At 43.3% G+C, this 26111-nt stretch overlaps 1 protein-coding gene across 16 annotated transcripts in view; it reads right to left on the bottom strand.

Moving 5' to 3' along the window:
- The window catches only part of BAZ2B (bromodomain adjacent to zinc finger domain 2B), a 2602315-nt gene that overhangs the window by 974732 nt on the left and 1601472 nt on the right, over window positions 1-26111 (bottom strand). For all 16 annotated transcript variants that reach the window (XM_069616356.1, XM_069616365.1, XM_069616369.1 and 13 more), the window contains one exon: window positions 8312-8386. In XM_069616356.1, coding sequence (XP_069472457.1) covers window positions 8312-8386 — 75 coding nt within the window. The remainder of the gene's footprint in view (window positions 1-8311; window positions 8387-26111) is intronic.

Genomic DNA, 26111 nt, shown 5'->3' with positions numbered 1-26111 from the left:
ACTCAGTCCCCAAATGCGGGACAAAGAATAATAGATTGTTATTTTGCAAAGTCAATAGGCACACGTATGGAGATTAAACCTATTGCTCCAGTTAAATGGATGGCAATGTTAGATCATTCAATCATGACCAATAACAATATGGTTGACTCCAAGGAATTACATGACTAAAGCACAATTGAATTTGCTGATGCAGCTTTGGGAAGTCACTCCTGTTTTGGTCATGATTGTAACCCTCAGAGCATGATTCTGCAAACGTGTGACGCATCTATGCCGGACTCCCCTACGGTATTGACTAAATGTATTGCCAAAAATGGCTTATAAGGGCCAGGTCAAGAGGAAGCTATGCTAGCCTCTGTCTCCGAGGGTCTGGAGATCTCAGGGGAGGCAGCCATGCACCATACTTTGAGAGAGGTGGATGAGCGCATTCGCCTAACCCACCTAACTGTCTCCTTGGAATATGGTTCTCAGCTCTTTTGTACATTTGTACGATAACATCTGGCATGAACTAAAAGACCAGAATGTAATGCTAAATGAGGTGAAGGAGAAATTGCTATTTTTGGGTCTGGGTCCCATTTTAAGACCTGTTTTAAGGGAAGCAGCCTGTGGTTAATCGGACAGAGGCTGTATTAAGGATGAACCCGATTGCAACTAGTGAGGCTTCGATTGAAATGACTGCTGTAATACCCCAGTTCCTTCCAAGTACAACTGTGATGTAAGGCTGGGGCAGAACTCGCCTGCACACCAATTTAATAATGAAGTGGGTGTCTCAACAAAAGTTCAGCCCTTTTGTCAGCCAGTGGAGGTACTGTCATTTGGGCCAGAGCAGAGTAAGCAACAAAAGGTTACCGAATCAAACAACCAACTGGATTTAAATTGCTCTCCGTCTAGCACAAAAAAGCAAAAAACACTAAAATAATCATGGAAGAGATGATTGCCTGTATGTAAATATGCACGAAGGCCAACCCTAATTGATGTAGTGAACAAGTGTGGGGGCAATAAGAGCGCCTCCCTGCCTGTAATATTGCAGTTGGTTGAAGAATTCCGGTCAGATTTGGGGGTTTTGCATTAACCCCATCTGTAATGATTTTTCAACACAAACTATGAATAGGGATTCTTCAATTCAGAATACGAAGATGTCTACTGCTTCGGATTTTAACACTGGATCATCCTGGGCACAACCTCTACTAGGTTAGAGGTTGGAACTCAGTATTACCTGCAAGGATGTAGTTGGTCTGGAGTGAATGGGACTAGTAATTGTACAAACAAGGACTCCAGTCGGCATGATCAAGGGGTTTTTACCATGCAAAGGGAAGATCTGGTATTGGGATGAAGGACTCCACTTATGATGGATGGTATGAATATTTACGTTCCTGCCACTCATGCCACACATGGAGATTCCAACCCTGTTCGATCCCTGACTCAGAGTGACACCATCATTCAATAAACAGCAGAGTATGCTAAAGAAATTTGATTTTCCAGTAAAATCAACTCATAAGGAAGTACACCCTGATTTTCGGGACACAGCAAATGCACTTGTTTCGAGTATTAAATTAAAACAAAACTGTAAAATGAGTTTACCCCCAAATCTGTACCCCACTCTGAGCCTGGGGGTCGCGCAGTTACTGGATAAATTGCATCTGCATAACTCAAAGAAAATTGGTGATGCACCCGTGGCTGGGAATTTCATGGCTAGCCCAAAACCTTGCAGCATTTTGCAGCAGACTAGGGAGTGGGATGTTCAGTTGCGTACCCTGGATTATAAACAGGTGGGCATGAAATACAGTAACACTCCCCTTGAGAATTTCCTCCTGGGAAAAATGTAACAACCAGCCCAAATTAAAAATGGTTAGCCTTTTGGGCCCTGAAGTGTTGCTCTGTTTGAATAGGAGTAGTGTCCTTACAGTTTTCTCTGAAATACTAAGCTTGGGCTTATTAACATCAGTGGACATTGATCAGGTGGCACCCCCTGTTCAGAGTCACACCGACTGTTCTATGCTCTACTTTAGATCTAAACTGGTTAAGGGGTTGGTATTTTCAGAGAGACAGAAACTAAAAGAGTTGGGGTTTGATATTCGGCATGTGTCTGACGAAGAGGAAGAATGTACTAGGTTGACTATGGGGACAGAGGCTCGAAATAGTTGTTAACTCTGGACTAGCTGGAGCCAGGTGAATTAACAATTGCAATGAGCATTTGGGTCCCAAAAAAAGATTATTGGGACTTAGTCACATCTACCCTATGGAAAAAAATCAGCCCTGTTGTACTTACATGGAACAGATGAATGGGAAGTGTGATTTACATCTTAGTATTTTATCCTGGAATACAACACTTGCTTAATAATCCCGAGGCAATGAGGCAATTAAAGGAAGTTCATTCTATTCTACTACAGGAAACTTGGTTGATGGGTCCGCCTATGTCAGATGGATATCAGGTTTTTACTCAACCTGCAAAACCTAGCAAGGGGGGGAAGGCTTGGGGGGTGGGGTTGGTTGCTGATTGCAATTAATTCCTTGTTGGGTATGCAGGTGGTTCTCAGGTATAACCTTCCTTTTGGGATTATGGCAGTTTCAACAATATCTTCCAATTCACAAGTGAGCATTATAGTGCTCAATCTCGAATGGTATACTCGATTTAAATAATTTTTGTAACTTCATTTCTGAGCTCGTGCAATTGTGTTTAACCACTACTCCCAATAGGAGGATACTTATTGCAGGGGACCTGAATTCAAATAGCTTCCTACCTAATGTAAAAGGGGGAAAGTGATCTGACTTTGGATATGTCATCTAATGATTTTAAGTCACAAGCAGGTAGGACTTGGTCGCTTGCAATGGAGGCTCTCGGCCTCTTCCCCCATGAATAGAGTTATACAGGGGGAGACTCTGGTGCAACCTACTTGGTATCGAGGGTCCAGTTCTTCGACATTAGATTATATATTCGTAGACAAATAGTTTTATGAAAGTAATGGTAAATAGAGTTAAACTGGATCCTAAATTTATAAAGAATACATCTGTAAAAACCAACCATATTTTCAATGAGGAATTGGCCTCTGTAAAGGGGATTATGTGTAAAGAGATCAGGGTAATGAAGTTGCCGTGCTGTGACCTAGAAACTCTTAATCAGGGAATGAAGAGTTAAAACTAAAGTATAGCAATGACTGTAAATCTAGGAGGGCCGTACTGCTTCAGGCAGACTGTTAGGCAAGATTGTGTGCAGTACCCTTAGGGTGCACTACAATAACCTTGACCTCCTGCCAATAGGGACCCAAACTATGGTATAAGTCTGAACTACACAGGTTGGTAGTGTGGTCGAGCAGCCAGGCTTATCTCAAGAGGGTTCAATACGAGCAGTAAAGTTTTGACACAGAGTTGCACAGTACAGTTATTCAAATAAACACTTATACACAAGGTTTCTTGATAAAACAATGATTAATTTATTTCACAGTCAGTTTTATAAGCCTTCTTTATAAAGGGAGCAAAACATGTAACACTTATAATACACTTCAAAACACACTCTTAGTTTCTCTAAATCAGATGACACCCATTGGGGATGGCACACAGACACTTCCTACACCCTCATGTGACTTAAATAGCTAGGACACTGTGGAAATTGATTTATCACTGGTACATTTAGAGCAATATTGAGTTTGGTGTAAAAGATAGAATAGAGGAATAAAAGAAAGGTTAACAAATAACTCATAAACAGGCAAGTACTTTTAAAGAACTTCCATAGCACAAAGTCAGAGGTAAAGAGGAGTCTCTCAGGGAGCCAGGACAGCCAATGTTAATTGCGCAATGTCAAGGGGAGATGGAGGTCTTCTTTGCAAGTAGGTAAAAAGTATTGCGCAATCTTTGTAGAAATGTTTGTAGACAATAGAACACTTGTAGGGCCACACGCTGGGAGGCTTGTGAAGGGCAAAGCTTTAGCAACTCTGCAAGGTAACCAAGACAGGTCTTAACTGAGAGCAAGTAAGGCTACACAACAAGAGGTACGTTCTCTCAGACTTTACAGTACCTCTGGTTAGAAGAAATGGTCCCAGCTGGCTTCTGGTCCTGTACAGCAATGCAGATCCTGTTGTTCCTGAGCCTCAGTTGTGGGGACAAGAGGGAGGATGTCTGGGGACTCCAGCTCTGCAATGGGACGGTCAGCGGCAGCAATGGGCAAACTTCAATTCAGCGGTCCTTCAGTGTTTCAGCTCCTCGCGTCTGACAACAAATAGCAACACCGCGGTTCTCGGATACCACTTCAGACTTTCCTTGCTTCTGGGGTCCAGCACTCTGTTGCGGTGGCTCAGGCTTGGTCGGTCCTGCATCAGGGCAGTCCGGAGGATCTTCTTAGCGCTCGGGTCTGACTTAAAAGCAACGCACACAATGTGGTGTTCCTCTCCCTGGCTCTTCAGCTCCAGCAGCAACTGCAGTGGAAATGCAACCAGCTTCGAGAGGATGTCCAGACGTGCTACCTTTGAAGTTGATTGTTCCCACCATCTCAAAGGGAGAAGTCGTCCTTGCAGGGCTTCTCTAGTCGAGGCGAATTCGGAGCTTCAGCACAGCAGCAGGGCTTCACCGGGCAAACCAACGGTCCAAGAGTTGCAGCAGGCGTCTCTTCCAAGATCTTCTTCGGATTGCTTCGTCCAGTGGTCGACTCTGCTGGACAGCCAGCTGACCAATCACCTTTGGGTGCATTCCTGTAGCCAAGGGGATTAAGCAGAGAGAGTTTTGGGCACCTCCCTCACTTCCTGCACCCTATGGTAAGATAGTGTGTGCTGGGTCTAGAAAGTTACAATTAGTAAGTAAAGTCAATTTCACTTCACTGCTCTTGGAAACAGTAGTTTCACCAAGAGAAGGGATTTAAAAATCTTGGGGAAATCGAAGAGACTTCCCTGTGCCAATGCACTGAAGGTACTGTGTGACACAATGTAAAGATGATGCCTATGGAGTTTGTCAGTGTCATGAACCGTCGTCTGCATCCCTTCTGGACTTCCTGGTCCCTGACCCATAGGGGATTGTATGCAGTGATCCTTCCAACATGGCCGCTTGAAACGGAATGCTGCTGGCCAGTCTCTACACTCCATGCTCTACAAAACAGACACGCCCCGGGGCTCTGTGCGTCTCAACGCTACCGCTTGCTGTAGTCGGACGTGTGTTGCCGGAGTTCGCTCAGGGCTCTCTTCTGATTCCTGGTTCCTTGAATCCCCCTTCCTTCCTCCCATTCCTCTACCTTACCTCCGATCTTTCTGGATTTTCTTCAGCGCTCGGGTCACGGCGTTCCATGCCTCCCAGTGCGAACATCATTCCTTCCTGGTATCCACCCTGGACTTCTGAACGTTCCCGGAAGTTGGATAGCGAACCTCATGCTGGAATACAAGGACCAGTGCTCGGGTTTGTACAAATCCCGGACCGTGAGAAAGAAGACATCACAGAAGGTCGCAAGCAAACAACAAAAGCAGGTGAGAAGGGGAGAGACTTCTTAGTCAGATTCTTAAGTCACAAACAACGCAGGAATTAAATCACACTAAAATTACATCAGAGATAAAAAGTCCTGAAGTCCAGCAAAAGAGCTGGGGGTCTCTAAGGTAGAAGGGAATTAGCACATTTCTGAGAATTCTCCCTAGCACAGACACAGAATGCATGCTGCGAATCTTGGCGAAAAATAATGTGCATGCTTTCTGGGCTCTGATAAACAATCTGGAGCCCTCATTTCAAATATCACAGAAGCTCAATGGGTTAATTTCTTCAACGACCTGTATGGCCGTGAGAAATTGCAAACTGAGACGAACATTGCAGCCAGAAGTAACAATCTCTCCACTGTTGGGTGGCTTGAGCTTGAATTAAGGATCAACCAGGATTTGTTGAAGGAATGTAAAAACTCTAGAGCCTGAGGACGCACCAGCTTTACAAATTATGCCCTTAGAGCGGACCCGAATAATTGGTTGAAGGTTCTGATCTTGCTTTTAGGGAGCATCTGTGACTCAGGGATTTTTGCAGCTTCATGGAGTACCGCCAACTTATTACCAATTTTTAAGAAAGGCTAAAGATCAGACCCTAAACATTATCAGCCAATTTCTTAAATAGATGCCGACTGCAAGATCTTTGCCTCCCTCTTATTGAGTCATTTGGAATCTTGGGCTAGGTCCATGCATAGGTTAAACAATTTGCAGACTGGGTTTTGCAAATGTTATGCAACAAATCTTAACGGTTTAATTATAAGGGCATTACAGGAGGCTGCCTGGGCGGATCCGAACGGATGTACCTATCTAGCCTCAATTGACCTCTCGGCGGCTTTCGATAAGATCAACCGCAATAGATTATGGACAAAATTGACCAACTGGAGGTTGCTGGGTGGACTCTTAAGGCTATTGATTTGATTGTATGAGAATTCTGGTATTCAAATTAGACTGAACAAAGATGGAGATCTAGCAGAGCGAATAACTACGCATATTTCTTTGAGGCAGGGATGCACTCTAGCACCCTGACTCTTTAACCGCCACGTCTCTGATGTCGGTAATTATTTGGCGGAAGCTGGGTACATTGCCCCTAAGATTGGGCCTAATAAAGTGGAATGGTTGGCTTAAGCGGATGACTTATTATTTGATAATACTAAAGTCAGATTGCAATGATTGCTTGCAACTTTTCCCAAGTACGCAAAAGAGAATGGCTTATTAATCCATCCCAAAAACTCCAGGATTTTGGCTATATCTAGGGGAAAAAACCAAAACATTATGCCATGGTCCCTAGAAATAATTTCTAGAGAGACCACAGTTTGCTTGGTCTATTTGGGATTTCATTTTGGTGCGTAACCTGTTTTGAATAATTTATGAGAAATCCTAGTAAATAAGTCAACGCTGCTTATCAATCATGCACTTAAAGTGGATAGAAAGTATGGTCAATTTTATATAAAACTGGTTTTAAGTTTCTATGAAGGGAAAATGGTCTCTAAACCCATGTATGGCCTAGATCTATTATTTTCAAACTACTGGATACAATTGAGGCTAAATTATGGCGGCGAATATTAAAGATTTCAAATGCTGTCCCATTAGCCGCTTTAAGATTTAAGTTAGGGATCATTTTGCTTGGGGCACGTGCTCAATGGCGTCAGCTTTCACTCTTTTTCAAACAGATTTCTCCTATGGCCAATTCATTATATGAGGACTTAGGTGCACTTCTATTTGCTACTCATGCTGCTCCAAGTAATGCACGATTTTAAAAATCATTGCGAGCCAAGTGCGTATCCATATTGACTAATACTGCCATGGATAAGAAAACCTTAATTGACAATACAGATAAAGTAAAGAAGGCACTCTTATGATCAGGATTGGGTGATTAATATAGATTTGTTCCACTCTTATTCCTCCATGAAGTACCTACCATATGAACATAAAAAGCGAGGGACTTTATGGTTTACATTATTGCAATTTCCCAATCATTATTATAGATCCATCATTTTAAGGCTCTAGTGGAACTTGCTCCTAACGAAAGAGATCCTACTTGGGAGGCATCTTATTATGGAAAAGGAGACTGGTTTCAGGTTATGTAATGAAGGATCTATTGACACTGCAAGACACTTGGTGCTAGAATGTACTGCGTTGCGGGAACGTAGGAAGGTATTTATGGCTAAATTACTGACTGGGAATATTTAATTTGATGACGATTACATTTGGAAGGGATGTGTAAACATTATTAATGTCCCCGAGTGGTTGGCATTTGCTGGTTTTATATAAACAATGAATTTGATGGAATTCTGGGTTTAAAAAAAAGATGTGATTAAATGCTTTTATTGGATATGTTTTAGATATGTATCGATATTTGACTGATTTTACCTTATTGTAATTGATGAAGTATTTGCTTTTAGCAATCGTTCTATGCTTCTATGCATGAATAGTGTTAATATTTGGAATATACTTTTGTATTGTAAATGTTTTATTTTTAAACCAAATACAAACAAAAACAATAGGTAGGGCCATTTTCTTTTGGTCAGGGCAGGGCAAGATAAGCCTTTTTCCAAACCCATTCTCTTGAATAAATATGGCTAATGTTGAGAACATTGCAAATTTGTGTCTGCCTCGTATCAATGACCCCTCAGAATAGCTGCATAGAAGGGCCATATATGCGTGAAAAACTATTGAAGATGGCTAACGTACAATGTTTATAAAAATACTGAATTCAAGTACGCCACACACAATGTAACTGTTAAAGCTTGTTATCATAGTTCAGTTACCCTGCCTTTCACAAAACAAATAAAATTACCCAGTTGTTAAACTATAAGAATTGTTTTTTAAAAAGTCAATACAATCCAAATAAGATACAAATAAATACTTACTTGCGAAGTCTACCTTCAACCATCCATTTATCTTTCCTTAAATTTGACATATAATCAATGCTTTTATCAATTTCACTGTTAGAAATAAAAATGAGAACATATAAACATGTGTTTCCAACATGGTGAAAGTTTGATGAATGCTTTCTGTACAGATAGGAATCTGAAGAGATGATTCTAACAGATGTGTCTTTAAGCAAAATGTGGGTGAAGTTAACAGGGCCAACATTACACTCATCTCCCACCTGACATTTCCCATTAATCACTAACAGCTTTAAAACCGAACATTATAAAAAAAGAAAATGTTACAGATACACTTATATGCAAACACTTGCTTTCCGATTTCTACCTACCTGTCTGGATGACCTGCAAAGGTGTGTTTTATTACCATAAGAAGCACTTTCCATTGTGGAAAACAGGATTTCATTGAGATTGCAAACTGACTTACCAAAATACAAAACAAATCTACAAAAAATGTCTACCATAAAGAGACACAAATGGAACTCTTGAAGGAGCCCTCTTTCCATATACTTGGCCACAAGCCTGGGGCTGAATATATGGAAAGGCTAGTAACTAAATCTGAAATTAATTTAAAATATTGGGTGTGACAGGAGGTGACGTGGAAAGCACAGCTGGAGTAAGAAGCAGAAGTTAGAACGTCCATCAAACATTTCAAAACAGAGGTTTGGGCAGTTTGTTCTGTGTTTACCGATTATTATTAGCTGGCTACCTGAGGCAGGGTGCTAACTATGTGCAAACACATCTCAAGCTGCTGTGCTTTTGGCCTTCTGGTCAGTTAATTGCTCTTAACATCCACTTACTTGTATATGTGTGGTTTTATTTCTCAGCATTTTCATCTTTTAAATACATTATATTCAGCTTTTTTTTCCAAGTATTTGCCTCACATGATTTTTCTTAGGGATTTCTTTATTGTAATTGGCTTGGGTCCAGATTTTAAATGGGCCTTTTAATGCTAAAGGTTGCATGCTTCGCGTATCAAGTTACAAGGCATTTATCCACAGCAAATATTCCCTTTCGTCGGTGCACCTACGCAGAACCTGTGTCATATGCTTGGTCAATCCCCATTCAATGCTGTTCCATGTTGGAATCACACCTCAGGCTCAAAAAACCACTTCAACATATTGAATCTGTGGAGGTGGCTGCACGGTAAGCCAGTAGTGGGAAGAAAGTCACTTCCCAGTTTGTGGGTTTCCATTGGGCTGTATACAGACCTCCATGCAAGCAAATACCTGCTAGGGATAGCGATTTGGAAGTCCTTTTTTAGTTTTAGGTAGACCGGGCCCATACAAAGCAGCTGGGGGCCTCTAAGAATTCAGCTTCGATTCATAGAGGTTTTGACCAGCCCTGGCCAGATAAGGCTTTGGTGAAATCCTCTAAAAAGAGGGGAGCTTAGCACTGCTGTCTCTAGGACCCTGGCATTTCAGTATCAGGTGCTTTGAGGGCTTTCACTAATTATGATCAACAAACAGCTTCAAACAGATTATCAGGTAGGTTCAGGGTTTTTTATTACAACAACGGAAAACCAAGGGATGAAGCTAACTGAGATTACTGAATGTGAATTGAACAGAACAAAAACACATGAGGATTTTCTGTAGGAACGTGGTCCTTTGTCATTCCCTCTACCCCTTAGATCCTGCTTTCTTGGTGGGAAACAGAAAACTACTCATAGTGTTTGGGATTTTAAGTGCTCTGCAGTTCTTTCTTGGCAGTTATCATTTTTTGCTTAGATTTCATAGGTGACAAAATGTCACTCTTTGCCATTAGGACATGTCAGCACTATCAACCCTAGTGCCCTGGGTCATCAAGACGAGGGCCAGGCATCAGACTCTTTAATATTCTTTGTAGGATCACAATGGGCCCTGGAGTTGTTAGGCTGAATCCCTTGACAAGCTGTGGGAGACGTTCTTAAGTACTACTCTATCACCAAGCTATGAGTCACTCCCGGGTCTTTGGCCTTGTCATCTCTTTGTTTCTCTCTCTCTCTAGTCACAGCCTGCACCTTGCCACTATCATTTGTCTGCTCTCCTTCACCTCTGCCTCCTTTGCACCCCTTTCTTTCTTTAGCCTCACCATTCTGCCTTTCCTCCACTCTTCCCTCTCATCTTTCCATTCTCCCTTGTGCGGTTTTCAACTGGTCTTCTCTCCCCACCAAGATGCAACTCCACTTTTTCTTGTGCCACCTCCACTTCTCTCTATTGCTCTTTTCCATTTCCTCCACCTTTGCTTCTTTATCCTTCTCACTATTAAATTTTTCCAAAGTCGTCTTCCTCTCTCTGATCGTCTTCCCTCCTCCTTTCATTCTCCTCCACAATATGTGTCCCCCTACTGCACACACACTAATCTTCGGCACTCACCTTAAACTCCTGACACCCACACTCCTTTCTTCTTGATCCCTTTTATCCACCTGCCTACCAACACATAGCTCACTTAAATGAGCAAAGACTAGCAGCTGGTTGCCATGTGCGATGGGCACTGCGATTGGTGTTTTCTGAGGGACTAAAAACCTTTCATGCATTGTCAATCTGAAAGTAGGGTCCAGCACTGGTCCACTAATGAGGTTACATAAAGGGTAAGCACCATATTAGACTCAGATGACTGAAGGATGTGCTTGCCGCCGCTCAGCATTGCTCGGTACTGTAGGGGAGGCATGGTATCACATGTATGACTGACACAAAAAATACAATTTGTAAAACCGTTTTTAACTTTGTGGGGTTTAGAAAAACCACTACTTTGCCCTATAACTAGGATGGGAGTCGTCTTCACCATCAAATAATAAAGAAAACAGTCTTAGTCGTGTCTGTCAAATCAAAATAGCCTATGCTAACAAAACCTAAAGCCGCCCTATCTCTTGTACAAAGAAATGTGTAAAGGCGGTATGTATATAAAAGAAAATGAGTGTTCGACACAGTGAATCAGCTCTCCTCCCCACGTTTAGACAGCATGGAATAAAGCAGTCACTATAAGCATGATGACACACTCTGGCTTTAACACTGAAACAGTTTGGAACATGGATCGAGGCCCACCTAGCCTTCCACGTTAAAGGCTATTGTTCCAATCTTCCTCAAATAATGAAACAAAAAGTTCACATCAGTCCCCCCTCTGCCGGGCTCAGACCTTTCACTATTCAACAACACTTGCCGGGGCTCCCTTCCCCAAGCTTTTTACACTTTGGGATTCCCTCAATCGGACTCAGACCGCTTTCCAGATGTCGAAGACTTTCGAATATGCGGGGCTTCCTTTACAGACCGCAGGACCACTTCAACTTAGAATTCAATGTTCAGCTTTTCCTCTTCCCTTCTCTCGGGGTTAACTTTCGCTTTTACAGTTCATTCACTTTTATCACCTCAAACAATGCATCTTTCACGGAGACTTTTGAGTGGGCTACTCCTTTTCGACGAACCACTCTGTTACTCAGTATCGCTGATTCCACAGTTGTCTTTACTACAAAGTTCATTAGGTCTGCCTTTCCTCGCGTCCCATCTACACACAGGCAGCCTTCACTTGCAATATATTGTTGCAAACTTCAATCTTTCTTAGCACACGTCTCTCAGGTCGCTTGCCAACTCACCAGCTGTGTGTGTGGTTTTTTTGATTTCCAATTCACGAGTCAAGTTAGTAAGTACCCCAGGCTTGGCCTCGCCTCCTCAACTCTGCCATTCACCCAACAGGGTCGCTGGCGTCCTTGAAACACAATGCAGTCTTTGATATTGGGATCTGGCCTTCTCCACATGTCTTTTGCTGCCTTGTGGAGGCAACAACCTCCAGTAAAGAACGCTTGGGGTTTTTGGCACGCTGCTCTCGTCCCCTGGTCAGTCGCTCTGCTCCAGTAGGTTTGCCTTTGCCCCGGAAGTTTTGCTTGTACTCGTGTTCCACCTTGCTCAGAGTGTGGCTCTCGGTTCCGCCTCTTATTTGTGTTAGGAGAGCTAATTGCAATCAGGTGTATGTACTTGAAGTCAAGTGCCTGACTTTGCCTGACCCGATTAGCAGGACATGTCCAGTAAGATGTATAAGAGTTAGTCTTGTTACTCTCAGTCACCCTCTGCCTAGTGTATGTGAAGAAAGGGGCGTGGGGGAGTTGGGACACTGAATGCTTAACAATATGAGGGGTTGGATGTACAAAATAAAGGGGGAATACCGCGTCTCACCATCGGCTGCCTCACCACTACTCCCGGACGACCTCTCACCCAAGTGATCCTCCCACACTGGTCAAGCCCCAGGACCTGTATCCAAATGCAATGGCTGTGTCCTGGCCACCTGGATGACAAGTCCTCCAGGACTAGCGTATGAAACACCTTTTGGCTTCTCACAGTACCTGTTCCTTCCCAGGCCGGTAAGTGGGTCTGTCTCTGGTGCACACAGTCATTCACAAGCTCTCTTTCATTGGGTGTGAAAAATTATAAGTTACTCACCGTAGTGACTAACGTACTCCTAGTCCATAGTCCCCTTTCCTCCATACTGTATGGGCGTCCCTCGCTAGGGACGGGAGACCAAACCTTTTTCACCAGAAAAAAGTGTTCCCCTTTAAACTTAGAGGCGTGTGGGGGCACGGCCCTGGGAGCCTGCACTCCCCTGTCTCCGGCGCCACTCCTCAGTCCCCTTTGATGCATCGACAATGTTGCCATTGCCTAATGACACCAGTATTATTAAGGGGGAGGATGGTGGGACTTATAGAGGAAAGGGGACTATGGACTAGGAGTACGTTAGTCACTACGGTGAGTAACTTATAATTACTCCTACGTCCCATCCCCTTTCCTTCATACTGTATGGGCGATTACAACTGAATGTAGCCCCAGGGTGGAGAGGTGGCCCTCCTAAGTAAACAAGTTCCTTAAGCCTGCGTGCCCAAATGGTGCGTCTGACCTGGAACCAGCATCCAAGCAGTGGTGCTTGCAGAAGGCCGAAGGAGTGGCCCATGTAGCCGCCTTGCTGATGACCTGCCACGGAACGTGCCGCTGGAACGCGACTGCCATGGCCTTGGCTCTGATAGCATGGGCATGCATATTTGCCAGGAGTGGCTTGTGCTGCCCTTCCTAGGACTCCTTGATGGCCGCCACCATCCATCTTGCTATGGAAGCCTTGGAGGCCTGATAGCCTGGCTTTGACCCACCGGAGGTCACAAAGAGAGCCTCCGACTTGCGGAAGCTCTTGGTTCTGACTAGGTAAAATGTTAGAGCGTGCCTAACATCTAGACAGTGCAATACCCTCTGAGCTTTGTTCTTGGGGTATGCGAAGAAAGTGGGTAGAATTATCTCCTCATTCAGGTGAAACCAGGAGACTACCTTAGGTAAAAAGGTGGGGAGAGTTTGAAGCATCACCTTGTTCTTATGAAACGTAGTGTAAGGCTCTGACGCCACCAGTGCCTAGATTTCACTGACCCTGTGTGCAGACATAAGACCCACCAGGAGGTGACTAGCCTACGTTGAGGTCCCACACAGGGTGTGGCTTCTTGATAGGCGGGTAGAGGCCCGCCAGCTGTTGTTTAACCATCTGGTTGAAGGACGAGAAGACCTCCACCTCCGAGTTCCGGTAGGCTCTGATGGCTGCCAGGTAGGTGCGGCATGAAAAAAGGAAAATAATACAGATGCACACTAAATATTATGGATAAATGTGATTAGTTTAGGATAGGTAGTGAGATGCAGAGGAGTGTAAAGCAACACTGACACTAGGCTGCATTAGTCAAAAACCAAAAGGAACGATGTCCACGGTCTGTGGAACACTCGCGTCACCTGCACACTCAGGGTTTTGTCTACTGACAAACAGGTAAATAAGAACTCAACAGGACAGGTGTCTGTTAGATCATGTACTTTTTAGAAATTGGAATGTCCACTTATGCCATTCAGACTAAAATAACTTGACGTCATTGATACATTTTCTTAAAGAGTGAAAATGTATTCACAAAATTAATCATCAAAACAACTGAATGATAATGACATGTTAAACAATATTCAATTCATATTGTGTACTGCACATATATCAATATTCTTATTCATCCACACATCTAGTGTGGTCAACGCATTTCGGGAACAGATTATATTCCCTTCATCCGGAGCAATCTTTCATTCAATATTCGAGAAAATATTTTTCTCTAGTTCAATCTCGTCAATCTTTCAGCAGGTTCTGAGGTAAAAAATCAAATAAAATGTATATCAGGTATACTCATTAGTTTATTCAAATATCACATGTAATCATCAAGAGATGTCTGTCAGCTCTCTAGCTCTCATAGGTGCCCTTTCGGAGTTCTATGTACTGATGTTGGGCGATGTTGTCCAGGAAAGTCTTGTAAAAAGCCTACCCACAATGTAGTAGGGGCCCTTGGAATGAAAATGAAAATTAAAACACCTGGTGAGTGAGGGTGTTATCAACTGAACCCAAGGTATGTGTGCCATAAGCACTAGAAATCAACACAATGTAATGGAGATGTGGGTTATTCAACTTTTGCGCATACCTCATTGTAGGCGCTGTGCTTAAAGCTTATCAATAGCCCTGGGGTATGTTTGCTAGTGGTGCACACTGTAAAGTGTGGTTCTAGCGTCCACTTGCTGTCATCACCATGAGCTGGAATTTTTTTTCAGAAAGGCCCGCTTAGTGCTGTGTAAACAGCATAAATCAGTTGTCCAGATGTGTTTGAATATTCTAGACGCTTACCTCTAATGGCATGCCGTCTTGTGATCAGTTTCAGGGTTCGTGTTGTGATTGTAAGAGACAAACAAAATCATGCAGCTGAATGATGTGGGATCAGAATTCCAACAGATGGAGCTAAAGTAAAAAAAGACAGAGCGGCCTGGTCAGGCTGTGCCGTAATGGAGATTCTATCTCCTGTCAACATTGTGTCTGAATCGTATGCTCACTTTAAAGAGGAACATGTCTTTGTGCTCAATAAGTTATCATGACAACTTCGGTCCGTGGCGGCAAAAAAAGGCACACCAGAGATACAATAGTGAATATGTGGAGCAGCTTGATGACGCAGCACATGTCCGCAAGGTGACGTCACATGACCTGGGCACACCCTGTCTTACTGCCTGCGGAGTGCATCTGCCCTGCGATGAAGGATATGCCGTAGGCCATGTGCCCGGTGAAGACCAGTCCACCTGGAAACTCACTCCCCTACCTGTTCCCCAAAGGGGGATGGTGTCGGGAGAGGCACCATTGTCTCTCGGGCGAAGCGCCATTGTCTCTGGGCCGCTGGCCATTTTGTCGGGTTGCGTGCCTGTTAGGCAGAAACCTGTGCAGTTCCCTCTGGGACCACTGCAAAAGATTTAAGACTACAGGTGTTTGGCAGTAAACCCACTTGGTAGCAGTCTGTACCACCCAGATTTACCTGGTAGCTGTGGCTGAGCAGTCAGACTTCCCTCAAGAAGAGTTAGGCAGTATACAGAGCATACATAATAGGTACAGAGGAACAGTAGTACAAGCAAACACTGACCAGAGCTAGGTCTAAAAAGTATATAATTATTTATTTAAAAGAAACACTCATAAATTACACTAGCACAGAAAAGGAAATTAAGTCAAAACACAGTCACTATTACTTATTTGTACATCCCTAGTTATTTGTTGGACAAGTCTAAGTTAACACCACTTATTTCCAAACAGAGGTGAGCGCTTACCGTTAGATGGCACTCCAACAAGTTAAAAAAGGGAGGGAAAAGGCAAAAGTAATGAAAATAGCAAGGCAAAACACTTTTCAGAGATTCACAGTGAGTTTAGAAAGGCAGTCTATTGAGGAGCAAGGAAGTTCGGTTGCCAGGCCCACTCTAGGGAAAGCCAGGCGAAAAGATGCCCAAGATCACACAATGTCACAAGTCTTTACAGGTGAGTAGAAAAGGTTTTACGAAGTTTAGAAAAGTTTAGTTAGGGTGTCCCAGGCTTACCCAGGTTCGAGAGCCGAGGGCTAAATCTACCCCGTACAATCGGTGGCAAGGGAAGCCGGGCGGAACACGGTACCTTTAAAATGGAAAGGATCCTCCAGCGGTGGCAGTTGTTCCTGGTAGTGGGTGCAAGTCGCGGCGTCGTCCAGAGGAGGAGAAGATCTCGTTGTGGAGGAAAGCTGAAGGTCGTTGCACTACCAGGGAAGAAACCAGCCGTGGAGTTTTTACGGTTAAAAGGATGTTACCCCTCTTTCGGGGTTGAGGTAAAAAGTGGTATCCCAGTTGCCGGGGTGCTTGGCACGGGCAAGGCGGCCACGAGATGCTTCAGGGCGGCGAAAAGAAGGCAGAAACTGGTTGTCCTCACCAGTCAAGGGAAGGAGACTCTCCAGGCGGGAGATCTCCTCTGTCGTTGGGAAAAGTGGTGAGACGGTTCCGGAGGGTTCCACCGGTGGTGTCGTCTTGGCAGGTCGGCTCGGCTTCTCCCTCTTCGGCTTCTTCGGTCCTCTGGCAACTTCTGAAGAACCAGTCCCAAAAACCCTGCTTTTATGCAGCAAACCCCCATTCATACAGCCTAGCTGTCACTCAAACATGCTAAGTGGTGAGCGGGGCGGCTCACCACTTGGGCCAATCACACCAGAGTGCGACATGAGTTGGCAAGGCAACTCAGTCCAGGGTGCCTAAACCCCCTCCCACACCCCCTGTGGTACCCAGACAGAATGGCACCACTTTGGAGGGCTTCTGTGCAGAAGCCCGCCAAAAGTGGAACAAAGGCTCGACTCGGGTTCAGGGTTACTGAAGTGAACCTAGACGCCATTTTGGCGGCGAGTTCCGGCAAAAAATCCCAACCGGTGAATTTATATTAAATAAATAAACCGGCGGTATCTTTAACATTGCACCAAAAAGTGGTGCATTAAAATCAATGGGAAATCCCATTGGGAAATATTCCGGTGGAATATTTCCGTGGTATCCACTGCCACCAGCCAGAAACTCGGCGAGGGGGGGCGGGACAGTACCCCCTCGACAACAGACCCAGGGGCAATCTAATTGCCCCTACCAGTACTTCCACAGTATGATGGTTTGTACTGGTTAAGTTCCTAAATTAAGACTAGTAAAGTCAATGGTGACTTTACAGACCCAGGGAGACAGTAGTCAGTCCCAGGGTGTGGAGTCTATGTTTGGGGGTCTCTATGACACCCCTGTGTTACTGCACTAAGGGTGCTGTGTAACACACATTCAAAAACCAATGATAGCCTATGGGGAAAAAATACCCCATAGCCCATAAGCACATAGCAAGTCACAGAAACACTCTCAAGTCATGCCCAAGAGTGAGGGTAAAAGAGTCTCACTCTTGACAGGAGAAAAAATAAACCCCAAAAATCCAGCAAAGCTGCTGGGGGACTCACTAGGTTAGGAAATTCAGCCTAAACAGAGAATTCTCCCTAACAGTGCCACGTGCCTGTGTCGTGGTGCTTGCCGCACTGGGCCCGGCCTCTTCCAAGACTCTTGGCATTGGAGGTTGAGGCCTATTCTGTACCTCAGGCCGAGGCTGATTGCCCTCGCCTGTGTCGCCGGTAGTGCTGCATACTGGTGCCCCTCAAGACATGTGTCCGGTACTAGGGCGTAGACCCTCAGGTGTAGACCCAGTAATAGAACCTTGCGGTCCCTCAGTGACGACACCGAAGAGCTCCCTCCACCAAGCTTTTCTTCAGAGAGCGCGGTGTGAGCACATCACACGTGGAGCAGCCTTCCCAGCCGTGGTCGGGGCCAAGGCAGCTGAGGCAGAGAGCGTGGGGGTCGGACATAGGGAACAGCCCCTCGGAGGCTGGACACCTGCTGAAGCCCGCTGAGGTCGACATGAGTCGGGAGGAGCGTGGCGCTCGTGGACAGAGGTATCTGATTAAAGACAAGAGTGAAGAAAAAAGAAAAAAACTTCTCTGGGGAAGATTGCGTAGAATTACTAGGCCAGAAGCCTAACCAAGGATCGCTGGTAAAAGCGGTCCGTTCTTGTCGACGAAGAAAAGAGGACTGGAGCCAGTGGGTGGAGCCAGGGGCTCGCTGCGCATCTCTATATATAAAGGGGAAGAAGGTTTTTTCTGGTGAAAAAGGTTCTGTCTCCGGTCCCTAGCGAGGGACGGACATACAGTATGGAGAAAAGGGGGCGGGACGTCGGAGTAAGACAAATGTTGACTTCTGGCATTTCTCAAACTATGCTTCTGATTTAAGTTTGCAACCTCTGTGAAAGTTTATGGAAGTAGTCTGTCACGCGGAGCCCAGATTTCAAATCCCTGTTGAGAATTGAAAGGACTGAGCTCAGCTAATGTGAGTAGGTGACCACAATCACCAATCCCTTTGCCTGTGGGGCGGACCCCAATGAAGTTCCTGGTGGGTCCACAGAAGAGACAGAGCTGGTTCCTGGGCGGCGATAAGAGTCGGGAGGTTACAGCACAACGGCAGCAGCGAGCAAGCCTGAGCCCTGGACAGACCCCAGTTATTTCCTGGGCCTGTCCCAGGTGGAAGCAGAGTGGGCCGCCTCCAAATGGTGGGTCACTTGCAGGGCTCCAGCAAGGGGAGCAGCGGCGGATGAGAGCACGCCAGAACAGGAGGAAGTGGAGTTTAGGAAACAGGCTCCTCTGAACCAGTGAGGCCAGCCAGCGACCCTTTGGAGCAGGTCAGTAGCGCGACACAAGCTTTCCCTCTATGTCGTTGCCTGCATCAGCAGGGAGTGTTCAACCACTGAAAAGAAAATGGCCGACTCCTAAGAGCTTCGAAGGAAGAAGTGGGATGAGCCACTAAACAGTTTAGTTAATTTCTGGACTACTTCGTAATTATTCATATTAATTTGATCACTAGTAATCTCATAGGCACCTTATTTTCAATGCTTCGTGTGTAATCTTATGACCACCACCAAGTACCATTATTTGTGATAACCCCAATCATTATTTTTTTGTAACTTTAAAATGTATTTTTAAAATCCAGCAAATGTGTTTTAAATTAATACTTCGTACCTCATTCCATTCCATGATGTAGATGTCAATTTAGACTACCCTAATCCAAATTTAAAATTCACAATGAATTATCCCCAACTCACATTGGTGCAACCAAATAGTTCTCAACTACATATTGTCAAAAAAGTCTGAATATTGTTCTGCATGCTCAATCGCTTTGCAGACTGTGCTTTTCTCTTAAATTCAACAGCATCATTTCCCAGTAACACAAATCCTAAAAAGTGATAATCCACATAATCTATTGTCTTGGGAGGATATCTCAGAAGCAAAGCCCTCAACTTGGAAAAAAGAAGACGTGGAGCAACACAGGTTCGATCTGCGGGTCCGTGCTTAGAAACCTCTGGGCATTAAGCGCATTACAAATAACCAATTACAGTTACAATAATTCATCCAAAAGTTGTCCTAATAATATAGGAACTATGGTAAATCAATCTCTCAAATCAAGCGTATCTTCCATCTAGTTACATCTGTCAAGCTTTGTTAAGCTTCAAGGCCATCTCCGGGCAGCAGAATGTGGCATTCTGCATTGTGCGAGGGTGCCATCTTGTTGCAATCTCTATTTTGTAGTATCTGTGACATCAGACGTCAACATCCTACGTGTATGCATCATTGTTTTAAATACATATTTCTGCTAATAGTGCGTGAATGACATTGTTTTCAAACAAGTTACGGTTATGTCGTAAATCAAAATACATCTTACGATTTATACCTTCCATGTCACATCTTAATAATAAATAGTGTGTTGATTCGCAATCAGAGGTAATATCTTAAATTTATCGTTTAGCACCAGGAAGGTAGCACTCATTCTTAATGTTATGCCGTGTTTGGCGTTCAGAGTCTATTATAATAATTTTTGTTTAAATTTATACTTGAGACATTTCTATATGATAGTCAAGGAATTAAATCAGTGCATTGTAATAAATATATTTTGTCACACCAGAAAAAGACAGTTTTCAAAACAATACATTAATGTGTTGTATCGTGCATGGTTCGCATCCTAAATTACAGAGAGTAATCCCGCTGTAATGTAGATTACAGTGAATATTCACGCTGCAATGCGGGTATGATAGTGTCCAGGAGCAAGAAGCACTCATGTCATGATACATCAGGTGCCTTTCGCATCAGATCTCCAAAGTACACAATACACTTGCAACTCAAATGAAGATAGCTTGCTAACCTGGTCCTTTACAACTAGAATGGCTGAAAATGGTCTAACAGGTAATCTCTGTTAAGTAGTCATAGTGTTATGTACCACACTTTATACAAATGTAATGCTTAATCATTCTTACACATGTAAATAGTTGGCAATCCACAAACAATTTCCCAACAAATCAATATCTAAATGATGGACAAAGATTCACATCAGTGCATTGTTACAAATATTTTGTTATACATCACTTAAATAAACAATTGCTAAAACATTATATAGTTGTAAACATTTACACATATGATCACAGAAAGTGACCCATTTCATAGTCTGAATTCAGGCCTCTAAGTATAGTTCTGTACTTGCATATCATTTTAGCTTCAAGTTTCCGAAGTGCTTTTTCTCTATTGCCACCTCTTGGGGCTTTTGGTACTGTCTTAAGACCAATGAATCAGATAAATGCCTTATCATCCATTTGAAGGCATTCCTGTCAGTGTCCCACCAATGGCAGTCTCATATCCTCTTTGTGCAATGCAATTAGATGTTCCCTAATTCTTTTTTTGTTTACCTCTTTATTTAAATTTTCACAAAAACAGCATATTCAACCATTACACAGGCTTTGAGTTATTATAGTTACAAGGGTGAAACACGTGTATGGGGTTGCTGGTGGTACTCTCGTTCAGATTGGAATTGCCATTGTATTTCGGTGCTGGACTGCCCCTGGGCAGGACAAAGACTGATATGCAAATGGATATTACCCGTCTGTGAAAGGCACAGTGAGTAAAAGCAGTGGCTGCGAACTCTCAAGTGGTTAATAACCACTGAACAGGTTATCATGTCTGTTCTTGCGAGAGAGGGGCGCCCGCTACCTTTGTAAAACTATTTTTAAGGAACCTGGGATTGGTAACCCTAGGTCTCCTGGGGGCAACCAGACGTGGTCTCCCTCTCACTGTGCTTAGAGAGGCATCAGCTTCACCTCACTGATGATCCCCAACAAGGGTGAAACACGTGTATGGGGTTGCTGGTGGTACTCTCGTTCAGATTGGAATTGCCATTGTATTTCGGTGCTGGACTGCCCCTGGGCAGGACAAAGACTGATATGCAAATGGATATTACCCGTCTGTGAAAGGCACAGTGAGTAAAAGCAGTGGCTGCGAACTCTCAAGTGGTTAATAACCACTGAACAGGTTATCATGTCTGTTCTTGCGAGAGAGGGGCGCCCGCTACCTTTGTAAAACTATTTTTAAGGAACCTGGGATTGGTAACCCTAGGTCTCCTGGGGGCAACCAGACGTGGTCTCCCTCTCACTGTGCTTAGAGAGGCATCAGCTTCACCTCACTGATGATCCCCAACAAGGGTGAAGCACGTGTATGGGGTTGCTGGTGGTACTCTCGTTCAGATTGGAATTGCCATTGTATTTCGGTGCTGGACTGCCCCTGGGCAGGACAAAGACTGATATGCAAATGGATATTACCCGTCTGTGAAAGGCACAGTGAGTAAAAGCAGTGGCTGCGAACTCTCAAGTGGTTAATAACCACTGAACAGGTTATCATGTCTGTTCTTGCGAGAGAGGGGCGCCCGCTACCTTTGTAAAACTATTTTTAAGGAACCTGGGATTGGTAACCCTAGGTCTCCTGGGGGCAACCAGACGTGGTCTCCCTCTCACTGTGCTTAGAGAGGCATCAGCTTCACCTCACTGATGATCCCCAACAAGGGTGAAACACGTGTATGGGGTTGCTGGTGGTACTCTCGTTCAGATTGGAATTGCCATTGTATTTCGGTGCTGGACTGCCCCTGGGCAGGACAAAGACTGATATGCAAATGGATATTACCCGTCTGTGAAAGGCACAGTGAGTAAAAGCAGTGGCTGCGAACTCTCAAGTGGTTAATAACCACTGAACAGGTTATCATGTCTGTTCTTGCGAGAGAGGGGCGCCCGCTACCTTTGTAAAACTATTTTTAAGGAACCTGGGATTGGTAACCCTAGGTCTCCTGGGGGCAACCAGACGTGGTCTCCCTCTCACTGTGCTTAGAGAGGCATCAGCTTCACCTCACTGATGATCCCCAACAAGGGTGAAACACGTGTATGGGGTTGCTGGTGGTACTCTCGTTCAGATTGGAATTGCCATTGTATTTCGGTGCTGGACTGCCCCTGGGCAGGACAAAGACTGATATGCAAATGGATATTACCCGTCTGTGAAAGGCACAGTGAGTAAAAGCAGTGGCTGCGAACTCTCAAGTGGTTAATAACCACTGAACAGGTTATCATGTCTGTTCTTGCGAGAGAGGGGCGCCCGCTACCTTTGTAAAACTATTTTTAAGGAACCTGGGATTGGTAACCCTAGGTCTCCTGGGGGCAACCAGATGTGGTCTCCCTCTCACTGTGCTTAGAGAGGCATCAGCTTCACCTCACTGATGATCCCCAACAAGGGTGAAACACGTGTATGGGGTTGCTGGGGGTACTCTCGTTCAGATTGGAATTGCCATTGTATTTCGGTGCTGGACTGCCCCTGGGCAGGACAAAGACTGATATGCAAATGGATATTACCCGTCTGTGAAAGGCACAGTGAGTAAAAGCAGTGGCTGCGAACTCTCAAGTGGTTAATAACCACTGAACAGGTTATCATGTCTGTTCTTGCGAGAGAGGGGCGCCCGCTACCTTTGTAAAATTACAAAATAATCAGAATGCATTTTATGTAACTAATCAAATATTACAAAATGCGCAACGCAATTTAGATCTATAAATTCTACTAGTAACATAAAATTAATTCAATATAAAGCAAATAAGTATAATACACAAACTACGTACACAAAACAGGACCAATCACAAAACAGACACACACTCCCCAAATAGACAAACACATATATATATTCAATCATTAAACGCTCTAATCTACATTTGTCCATACATATTATTGAAGGGCCCCCATAATTCCAAATAAGTCTCCTCCCGGTTCTGTATTTGAAGCATATCTTTTTCAAAATTTGAAAGTGTTTGCATATCTGATAACCAACCCTCTACAACCTTCTGTTTTTAATTCTTCTATTTGTGTAATTAATCTACTGTGTTCCCTAGTGGCATGTTCTATTAGAAGCTGAGCCATTATTTTTGACCCCTGATTGAGGTTTTCAAGCCATTTTTCAGCCACATCCGTATCCTCTACGTTATTAAATTCCGGGAAATTTTTCCCAGAAATAAAAGAGTTGAATGCAGTGCCAACTACGGTAGAAAAGAAATTACAAAAAAATGTATGAATTGTTAACTGACCCTCAAAATGAGGTAAAATTGAGGAAATGTCGAAAATTCTTTCAAGATGATTGTGAAGACAGAGTTTAATTGTTTCAAACCAAGTATGACGACAATACTATAGGATATTCGAGAGGAAACACACCACAGTCATCACCGGCTAGCTCTGACCCAGACAGTGAATAAGAAGACCAGTGAACAGGTGGTGAACTTTCTGAAAGTAAAACGTTTTTTAGATCAAATAAAACGTATCAAGAAAGGGGATTTCAAGCAACAAGCAAAAGGGTTAGTTTTCCAAGACCCAGTGATCTCAAATACCACAACAAGCATGGCAACAGGCAGGGAACTAGGGGTGGCAAACGGACAAGGAGGAGGGGATCCAGACATAAGAAAAAGGGTAACCAGATTGTGGACCCAAAAACAACAGAATCGATGACAGTGAATCTAGTTCTGAATGTATGTACTAAACAATTGAGAGATACTAATATATCATTGTTGAATAAAGGAATGGCATTTGCTCCAACAGTCAGAAATGATTTGATCAGTGCACAGGTAGGTCTCTTTAAATTTACAAGAAAATTAAGACTAAAAAAGTTTTTCCATAATAAGACAATGAAGAAAGACGTGACACCAAGAGTTGGACCTGATAGTGATTTAACGATTACAAATATCAGTAATACACAATTGTTATTGTCTCCAGACAGAGATGATGAAACCATTGAAAATGCAGGTATCCTTCAGGATTTAAATATGATTCCCAGACATTTGACAAATACAGAAATGAAAGACAGTTCCAAGTTTACTCCTGGTTTTGGACCGGACAATGTTGCTGATTTATTTCAAAAGGCTGTCACTCGTCACATACACCAAGTATTAGACAACCCTAAAAAGAAGGGATCACAACAATTTGACAAGAGCAGAGGGACAGGCCCTGGATCTACTTAAGCGTGACACAAAAATTGTAATCAAGCAAGCTGATAAAGGGGGCAAAATTGTCATAATGAAGAGTGAAGATTATCTAACAATGGCTGATACACATTTGACCATACGATGATGTTATGACAAATTAGTTACCACTTCTATTAAAAGAATTAAGAAAGAGGCAGATGAACTGGTGACCAAATGGATGGGTACTGGTTTACTAACTGAAGATGACAAATGTTACTTAACAGTAGCATATCCAAAATTACTGAAAATATATTTTTTACCTAAAGTTCATAAAATATTTGAAAGAACACCAGAGGGAAGACCAATAGTGCGCGGGATAGGGTGGCTCACTGAAAAATATTGATGCTATTATAGCTAAGGAAGTTCCTAAATGATCTGCTTATCTGAGGGACACTATGCATTTGTTACAACTCAGACAATTTTGAGTGGGAAGAGGATTTTTACTTTGTGACTTTAGATGTCAAAGCTTTATACACATCACTTGACCATCTATTAGCTTTGAAGAGCATTGATTTCACTTAGGCGCAAAGATCAGCTTCATATCTACTTCATATTTTAATGGTTAAAGCAATGTTGGAGTACGCGTTGAAAAACAATGTATTCTTGTGGTCAATGGAAATATGTATAGACAGGTTAGAGGGGTAGCTATGGGTGCTAATTATGCCCCCTCACTTGCAAATCTGTTCATGGGATTCTTTGAAAACAAATTTGTGTATTGCGATCAACTTTCAAATCTAGAATCAAACTTTGGACGAGATTTATAGACTATGTGTTTTTAATATGGCAAGGAAATCAATTTCCCTTAACAGAATTTAGTAATTAACTCAATGTAAATTATTTTGGAATTCAATTCACTAGTAATAGTCACCAGGATGCAAAAGACTTTCTTGATGTACAAAGACATATTCAGGACAGTAAGATCCTCTCGAAAACATTCAGGAAATCTACAGAAGTGAATTCTGTACGATAAGCCTCATGTTGCGCCAATATGAGTGTCATAAATAAGATACCGACCAGGGAATAAATTAGAGCCCATAGAAAATATAAAGAAAAGGAATAGTTTGAGAAAGAATGTGCTATTTTTGACACTAGATTTAAGCAAAAGGGATATACGGATCATGTTGTGGCAAATGCAAGAATTAAAGGTTTTAAGATGAAAAGAGCTGATTTGTTGAAACCTAAAGAGAGAGATAAGAGTGGAGACCAAAAAGTAAGGATGGCAACACAATTTTCAGCCGAAAGTCAAAGACTGTATGGTTTAATGCAGAAATACTCGAAAATTCTAACTTTAGATCCGGACATTACAGACTATATTGGTAACAAACCAAATATAGTGTACACGAAAGCACCAACACTGAAGAATGTTTTGTGTCCATCATTTCTATAACCAACCAAGACTGACAAGACCTGGTTACATCAAGATTTAAAGCGATTCCACAAATGTGGAAATTGCAGCATGCGTTGTTACACAAATGAATGTCAGTCTTATGATTAATAGGAATGAGGAGCTACAAATAAGGGAGTTAATCATAAGACAACATTTGTGGTTTATGGAATTATTTGTGTGTGT

Source organism: Ambystoma mexicanum, chromosome 9, assembly GCF_040938575.1.
Source record: "Ambystoma mexicanum isolate Mex_15411 chromosome 9, UKY_AmexF1_1, whole genome shotgun sequence".
In the NCBI taxonomy this organism is placed as follows: domain Eukaryota; kingdom Metazoa; phylum Chordata; class Amphibia; order Caudata; family Ambystomatidae; genus Ambystoma; species Ambystoma mexicanum.
This window is presented reverse-complemented; position numbering and strand designations above follow the sequence as displayed.